Raw genomic sequence first — 8,604 nt, forward strand, 5'->3', positions numbered from 1 at the left:
ACCTGTAGATTAAAACTGAAGAAACTGCAAAAAGGTGGGAATTTAAGCAGATGGGACCTGGATAAACTGAAAGAACCAGAGGTTGTACAGAGTTTCAGGGAGAGCATAAGGGAACAATTGACGGGAATGGGGGAAAGAAATACAGTAGAAGAAGAATAGGTAGCTTTGAGGGATGAAGTAGTGAAGGCAGCAGAGGATCAAGTAGGTAAAAAGACGAGGGCTAGTAGAAATCCTTGGGTAACAGAAGAAATATTGAATTTAATTGATGAAAGGAGAAAATATAAAAATGCAGTAAATGAAGCAGGCAAAAAGGAATACAAACGTCTCAAAAATGAGATCGACAGGAAGTGCAAAATGGCTAAGCAGGGATGGCTAGAGGACAAATGTAAGGATGTAGAGGCTTATCTCACTAGGGGTAAGATAGATACTGCCTACAGGAAAATTAAAGAGACCTTTGGAGATAAGAGAACCACTTGTATGAACATCAAGAGCTCAGATGGAAACCCAGTTCTAAGCAAAGAAGGGAAAGCAGAAAGGTGGAAGGAGTATATAGAGGGTCTATACAAGGGCCATGTACTTGAGGACAATATTATGGAAATGGAAGAGGATGTAGATGAAGATGAAATGGGAGATACGATACTGCGTGAAGAATTTGACAGAGCACTGAAAGACCTGAGTCGAAACAAGGCCCCCGGAGTAGACAACATTCCATTGGAACTACTGACGGCTTTGGGAGAGCCAGCCCTGACGAAACTCTACCATCTGGTAAGCAAGATGTATGAAACAGGCGAAATACCCTCAGACTTCAAGAAGAATATAATAATTCCAATTCCAAAGAAAGCAGGTGTTGACAGATGTGAGAATTACCGGACAATCAGTTTAATAAACCACAGCTGCAAAATACTATCACGAATTCTTTACAGACGAATGGAAAAACTAGTAGAAGCCGACCTCGGGGAAGATCAGTTTGGATTCCGTAGAAATACTGGAACACGTGAGGCAATACTGACCTTACGACTTATCTTAGAAGAAAGATTAAGGAAAGGCAAACCTACGTTTCTAGCATTTGTAGACTTAGAGAAAGCTTTTGACAATGTTGACTGGAATACTCTCTTTCAAATTCTAAAGGTGGCAGGGGTAAAATACAGGGAGCGAAAGGCTATTTACAATTTGTACAGAAACCAGATGGCGGTTATAAGAGTCGAGGGGCATGAAAGGGAAGCAGTGGTTCGGAAGGGAGTAAGACAGGGTTGTAGCCTCTCCCCGATGTTATTCAATCTGTATATTGAGCAAGCAGTAAAGGAAACAAAAGAAAAATTCGGAGTAGGTATTAAAATCCATGGAGAAGAAATAAAAACTTTGAGGTTCGCCGATGACATTGTAATTCTGTCAGAGACAGCAAAGGACTTGGAAGAGCAGTTGAACGGAATGGACAGTGTCTTGAAAGGAGGGTATAAGATGAACATCAACAAAAGCAAAACGAGGATAATGGAATGTAGTCGAATTAAGTCGGGTGATGTTGAAGGTATTAGATTAGGAAATGAGACACTTAAAGTAGTAAAGGAGTTTTGCTATTTGGGGAGCAAAATAACTGATGATGGACGAAGTAGAGAGGATATAAAATGTAGACTGGCAATGGCATGGAAAGCGTTTCTGAAGAAGAGAAATTTGTTAACATCGAGTATAGATTTAAGTGTCAGGAAGTCTTTTCTGAAAGTATTTGTATGGAGTGTAGCCATGTATGGAAGTGAAACATGGACGATAAATAGTTTGGACAAGAAGAGAATAGAAGCTTTCGAAATGTGGTGCTACAGAAGAATGCTGAAGATTAGATGGGTAGATCACATAACTAATGAGGAGGTACTGAATAGGATTGGGGAGAAGAGGAGTTTGTGGCACAACTTGACCAGAAGAAGGGATCGGTTGGTAGGACATGTTCTGAGGCATCAAGGGATCACCAATTTAGTATTGGAGGGCAGCGTGGAGGGTAAAAATCGTAGGGGGAGACCAAGAGATGCATACACTAAGCAGATTCAGAAGGATGTAGGTTGCAGTAGGTACTGGGAGATGAAGAAGCTTGCACAGGATAGAGTAGCATGGAGAGCTGCATCAAACCAGTCTCAGGACTGAAGACCACAACAACAACAACAACAACAACTACTTCTTGCTACAAAAAGAAAATTTTACCGCCAGGGTGAGAAACAAAGATGTTTTAATCATTTTCTCAAGCTACATACGAGACTGAAATATGTGAAGTGAGAGATAGTTCTTAATAACGTATGCTTTCAATGGTAGATAATTATACTTTCAATTTAATAACATTAACTACTTCTTGCTACAAAAAGGAAATTTTACCGCCAGGGTGAGAAACAAAGACGATATCAAAATGCACTGCGTAAATATTTATTTATCAGAAGTACAGCATTAACAGACCACTTTCTGAAATTTAGACTTGTCCACTTCAGTGTGATTACCGACAACTTCCCATATCAGTTCCATCAATTCGTCGCTGGGTTCTTTGACAGTTGTGAAGATCTGTGCCACTTCTGCAACAGAAACGTTCGCTTTATGCAATATTGAACTGACGAACTGTCAGACAGGATTAAACGTGTCGTGTATCCTTACAGAATAAGCGGATGTGGCATATTGTCGTACATTTCTCTACAACAACTAATTTAAAGAATACTCATTCAGACTGAAGTCACTGGCAGGTTTACCTGACTACAATAATACAATAATGTTCTCCAACATTTCAATTAAATTGTCTCATGGCAGTACATTCGTGGAAGTAATAAATCATTAACTGAAAAAAGGTCTGGAAGGTCAAAAACAAAAATAAAAGTTTAACGTGTCGTCGACGACAAGGTTATTAGAGCTCTAGCATAATTTATGATTGGGGAAGAATTGGAAAGCTAAACGGCAGAGTCTGTTTCAGACAAGTTATTCTGGAATATGCTTTAAGACGTTTAGGGAGATCTGAATGACCGAAGTATGAATGGCTGGTCGTCGATTTGAACCAGAGTGCCCCCTAATGAGTGTCCAATGTGTTTCCATTGCTACACTCTGTCAGTGAAGCTAGTTTAAAGATCAATACCGAAAGTGATGTGAAAGTATTAACAGAATCATGTGACAAAAGACGTTTCCTATAATGTATGTGACACCACTGGGAATAGTGTTACTATTGTACTAAGTGTAAACGGGAAGAACTTCAGTATCCAAGGAAAAGGACAGAATATTTGGCTCGTTATGGGAGACATATATTCCAGGATTTTTAACGACTATATGCTTCTCAATGGAATTGACAAAACTATGTTGTAAAAGTAAAGAGACTTGTAATGCAAGATAAAACTTAAAATGTTGAGTGGTGGGACGAACAATGAATCGCTCGGGTAGTCTCGTGTGAGCATTAGTGTCGGTGATTTTAGATTCCCCATGTCTGTCCCGTTTTGGTGTACATGTGTCTTGTAATGTCGGTAAGGACAGCGAGTGTTTCGGACGTTGAACGCGTCTGTTGTTGTGGCTAGCTTAATACTCTTGCAAAGTATGAAATGGAAAGACAAACATACACTCCTGGAAATGGAAAAAAGAACACATTGACACCGGTGTGTCAGACCCACCATACTTGCTGCGGACACTGCGAGAGGGCTGTACAAGCAATGATCACACGCACGGCACAGCGGACACACCAGGAACCGCGGTGTTGGCCGTCGAATGGCGCTAGCTGCGCAGCATTTGTGCACCGCCGCCGTCAGTGTCAGCCAGTTTGCCGTGGCATACGGAGCTCCATCGCAGTCTTTAACACTGGTAGCATGCCGCGACAGCGTGGACGTGAACCGTATGTGCCGTTGACGGACTTTGAGCGAGGGCGTATAGTGGGCATGCGGGAGGCCGGGTGGACGTACCGCCGAATTGCTCAACACGTGGGGCGTGAGGTCTCCACAGTACATCGATGTCGTCGCCAGTGGTCGGCGGAAGGTGCACGTGCCCGTCGACCTGGGACCGGACCGCAGCGACGCACGGATGCACGCCAAGACCGTAGGATCCTACGCAGTTCCGTAGGGGACCGCACCGCCACTTCCCAGCAAATTAGGGACACTGTTGCTCCTGGGGTATCGGCGAGGACCATTCGCAACCGTCTCCATGAAGCTGGGCTACGGTCCCGCACACCGTTAGGCCGTCTTCCGCTCACGCCCCAACATCGTGCAGCCCGCCTCCAGTGGTGTCGCGACAGGCGTGAATGGAGGGACGAATGGAGACGTGTCGTCTTCAGCGATGAGAGTCGCTTCTGCCTTGGTGCCAATGATGGTCGTATGCGTGTTTGGCGCCGTGCAGGTGAGCGCCACAATCAGGACTGCATACGACCGAGGCACACAGGGCCAACACCCGGCATCATGGTGTGGGGAGCGATCTCCTACACTGGCCGTACACCACTGGTGATCGTCGAGGGGACACTGAATAGTGCACGGTACATCCAAACCGTCATCGAACCCATCGTTCTACCATTCCTAGACCGGCAAGGGAACTTGCTGTTCCAACAGGACAATGCACGTCCGCATGTATCCCGTGCCACCCAACGTGCTCTAGAAGGTGTAAGACAACTACCCTGGCCAGCAAGATCTACGCATCTGTCCCCCATTGAGCATGTTTGGGACTGGATGAAGCGTCGTCTCACGCGGTCTACACGTCCAGCACGAACGCTGGTCCAACTGAGGCGCCAGGTGGAAATGGCATGGCAAGCCGTTCCACAGGACTACATCCAGCATCTCTACGATCGTCTCCATGGGAGAATAGCAGCCAGCATTGCTGCGAAAGGTGGATATACACTGTACTAGTGCCGACATTGTGCATGCTCTGTTGCCTGTGTCTATGTGCCTGTGGTTCTGTCATTGTGATCATGTGATGTATCTGACCCCAGGAATGTGTCAATAAAGTTTCCCCTTCCTGGGACAATGAATTCACGGTGTTCTTATTTCAATTTCCAGGAGTGTAATTTCCATTGCAGACAACGACAATGAAAAACTACCGTTATTGCTCCTTCACGACACACAAAATACTGCAGAAGTTGTTAGTGGAAGAAGATGGCAGAGACTAACCATAGCCTAGAAAGCAGTAGTGGTCAATGACGAAATCCTCGTGCGAGAACACCACGTTATACGGTCCGCTCAGTATAGACTTCCCTGGAAAGAGAAAAAAAAGTAATAATTTATGCACATGTCTACAGATCGTGCGAATTAGAAGTACTGTTTGCTACAGTGTCTAGGTCTAGCTGCCGCAGAGGAATAAGATAACTTTAAAACAACGCGTGTGTCCTCTTCAACCAAAAAAAAAAAAATGCCTTTACGCTTCTGTCGGAAAACTATCTTGCGTTTATGAAAGTGCGAATTTCACTTACATACGCCTTCGTAGACCTTATCCATCTTGTTTCCAGTGAATGTTACAATGCTGTTGAGGGGGAAGCTGAAAAAAGAGAATATTACCAGTAAGTTCAAATGTTTATGCCATGCCCATGTGTAATATACTGACATTCTCAATAGTAGAATATAAAAATGTTTCGAGGGCGCAGTCTTTTTGTTGAAATCGGCCCTAACATTCTCCAATATCCTTCAAGCCAGTGCTGCACTAAAGCCGTGTTGCATTTCTTTTTTGTGATTCTTTATATTGTGTTTATGAATCTACAATTATATCATGTGAGGTGTAGTCTTCATGGCGTGGAAGCGCCATTGCGATTATCAGATACTAAATAGTGACTTAGTACAGTGCCGCATCATGTAAGATAATGAATGTGAACACGATACAGTTCTGACATAACTTCGTGACAGCTTAAAATTGCACACTGGACCGGAGCAGAAATCCGAAATCTTGTCCTTCGCAAATAATTCTCTAACGATAGATCTGCCAATATTTTTTATGCAAACTTCACCGAAGCCGTCGCAACATACCATGCTTGCGTTGCGTACCTGGAGGACGGATAACGCTGCCCTGCATTCAGTTTTGCTCTCCTTCTAATTTCAGAACTGTGGTCACTCCATCGCAGAGTCTTAGATTCATTCGGTAATTCCAACGTACATTCAGACGTCGCCTGGTATCTCTATGAATGATGTTCTTAGTTACGTATGTCGGTTCACTTAAGTACTATGCATATCGCCTGTACAAGTTGTAAGTTTGAAAAAAACAGAAAAATGGACCCTATTTTGGTGGTATCTTTATCTGTATAACATCATGATTCCTGCATAAATGTGATCCACATAGACTATGCTTCTCAATCTTCAACCGTTGTCAGATGCCGGCGATTCGTTCGCAGTTTAAATCATGTTAAGTAAATATAAAACAATAAGGAAAGGAAAGTATTGCAAAGTAAGCACGTATGCAAATAAAACACTACAAGAATGATGATACTGTACTAGCAATGTTTACAATCGTCCTACTTATTATCATCTCGCATTGAATATTCGGTTGAAGTCATGTACGGTTGAAGTCATAGAATATGCGTTTTTTTTTTTTTTTTTTTTTTTTTTTTTTTTCAAAACACAGCTACATTAGAGTTGCTGTAAACACTGATAATTCCGGAAAAGACCAGTTCGGTCTCTCAAGGCTGCGTAAATTTCGGAACATTTTTGGAAGAATTTCGCAGTCAGTGGAAGAAAAAATGGCTCTGAGTACTATGGGACTTAACATCTGTGGTCATCAGTCCCCTAGAACTTAGAACTACTTAAACCTAAGTAACCTAAGGACATCACACGCATCCATGCCCGAGGCAGGATTCGAACCTGCGACCGCAGCGGTCTCGCGGTTCCAGACTGAAGCGCCTATAACCGCACGGCCACAACGGCCGGCAGTCAATGGAAGGAGTAGGCCGCGTTGCAATGTACACCTCATAAGTCATAAGTGACAACCAATCTCTGACCAGAAATGCTTACAGCACCAGCTGCTCCATACGTACATAATGACAAGAGCTGGCAAACAGAAAGCATATTTCAAAGCGATACCCTTTGGAATGAACTGCCTCACTTTCATTAGTTGTTGCTTAACTTTCAATTAGCAACTCATTTCTTATATTTCCCACTCACTGAGAGTCGCCGGTCGGGAACGTTAGAGCAGAGAGGGTTGTGAAGGAGACGTCAGTCAATTGCACCCGGTCCGACCCCTCTCTTGGACGACAACGTGACGGCAGAGACCACTACGCAAAGCGAACATAAGCGCTGCACCCGACTGGTCGCAGCCCAGTTGTGTGAGTTCTGCGAGAAGCGTCAAGACAAGCAACGTGGATATAAGCATTCACTGTACTATCTGTACATACTGAAGAGATTTCTTGTTTGTCCGTCGTGCTTTACACGTGACGCATCCGTATTCCTCAAAGTTAAGTATTATCGTTGGTTTTCTGTGAATAAAAATCATTAATACGATTTTCTTGAGTTGTTGTCTAGTGTTGGCTAGCTATCCGAGAAACAGGTTTCCTAGGCACCCCACATTTGAGGAGTAGGCAGGATACAACAGATAGAACTAGAAATCTACATACCCAGACTGAAGTTCACCGGCAGATTAAAACTGTTAATACACAAACTAACACCTCCTGGTAGTTTAAAAACGTTAATATACAGACTGTACTAGACAAGAGGTACTGGAATATATGCGGACTGTTTTAATATCAGTACATGTATAAATTTCCATTGCTCTCAGTGGAATGCGTTATGTTCAGACAGTAACGAGTATAGCTTTCTTAAAACAAGCAAATTATCACTCAGTTACTCGATCCATCAGAATCTAACCATTGTAATCACTGGATATGTGCCAGCTAACATTAAGCAGGTTAGTCTAGTAACTTACAGTGGCGCCTTGCTGAAGTTCCCAGTAAGGTACATCTCGGTGTCGATCTCTCCAGGCGACTGGACGTAGGTGACACAGCCCAGGTCAAACAGGCCGGGTACCTTGTACTGGTATTGCTGGTACCACGGTTTCTCCTCCTGTGGATCCAAAACAGAGCTTGTAAGTATAGTATTCAAAGCAGGTGACACTAACTACCCTAGTGTGCAAAGTGAACGGTTTAAACGATGATCAAGTGATACTATATGGGCTTAAAATTAAAAACGAAATTTTCCTTGTAAAATGTTCAGTGGAACGAAATACTAACTCAACGGACGAACAGGTGGAAGGATTTAACTACGCCAGTACAACTGAAGTAGACATATATCCAATATCACAGCAAGTAATTGAGGTATACTTTGTACTTATTCTGTTTTGGATGTCATATATATATATATATATATATATATATATATATATATATATATATATATATATATATATATAAGATCTTAACTTCCGTAAGATATTGCTGTACACTCAGGAAGTTCCTCACTTACGGTTTTAAGGAGTTCTGTTCGAGATTATCTTTCTAAGAAGACGGATCGCGTGACGCTAATTTACTGTAACTACTTTTCTACTCTCTTACATAAACTATGTATCTTATTTCCTACTGTCATAAAGACATTTAAGAACTGCTTCTAACATTATTTGAAGTAACCACAAATACATTTTATGTAGGTTTGTATGCTACCTCTCCTCTACTGCTGCTAACTTACGGTAGTCACGTAGAACTTCTCCATG

The 8,604-nt window shown here is 42.7% G+C and overlaps 1 protein-coding gene across 1 annotated transcript; it reads right to left on the bottom strand.

Moving 5' to 3' along the window:
- Positions 1–2,381: 2,381 nt before the first annotated feature.
- LOC126198514 (uncharacterized) lies at positions 2,382–5,593 on the bottom strand. Its single transcript, XM_049934899.1, has 3 exons — positions 5,393–5,593; positions 5,094–5,177; positions 2,382–2,546 (listed from the first exon to the last, which is right to left on the bottom strand). The coding sequence occupies exons 1-3, from the start codon at positions 5,523–5,525 to the stop codon at positions 2,425–2,427; spliced, it is 339 nt and encodes a 112-aa protein (XP_049790856.1). The 5' UTR covers positions 5,526–5,593; the 3' UTR covers positions 2,382–2,424.
- Between the last annotated feature and the right edge of the window lie 3,011 nt (positions 5,594–8,604).

Source organism: Schistocerca nitens, chromosome 8 (genome assembly GCF_023898315.1).
Source record: "Schistocerca nitens isolate TAMUIC-IGC-003100 chromosome 8, iqSchNite1.1, whole genome shotgun sequence".
Lineage (NCBI taxonomy): Eukaryota > Metazoa > Arthropoda > Insecta > Orthoptera > Acrididae > Schistocerca > Schistocerca nitens.

What these genes read in the sequence shown, in the direction of transcription:
- LOC126198514 (XM_049934899.1), bottom strand. Translation starts at nt 5,525, where the DNA reads ATGTCAGTATATTACACATGGGCATGGCATAAACATTTGAACTTACTG. An exon ending in TAAGGTCTACGAAGGCGTAT is followed by an intron (nt 5,178 to 5,392) that starts GTAAGTGAAATT and finishes TTCTCTTTCCAG; the next exon opens with GGAAGTCTATACTGAGCGGA. An exon ending in CTACTGCTTTCTAGGCTATG is followed by an intron (nt 2,547 to 5,093) that starts GTTAGTCTCTGC and finishes TTTCTGTTGCAG; the next exon opens with AAGTGGCACAGATCTTCACA.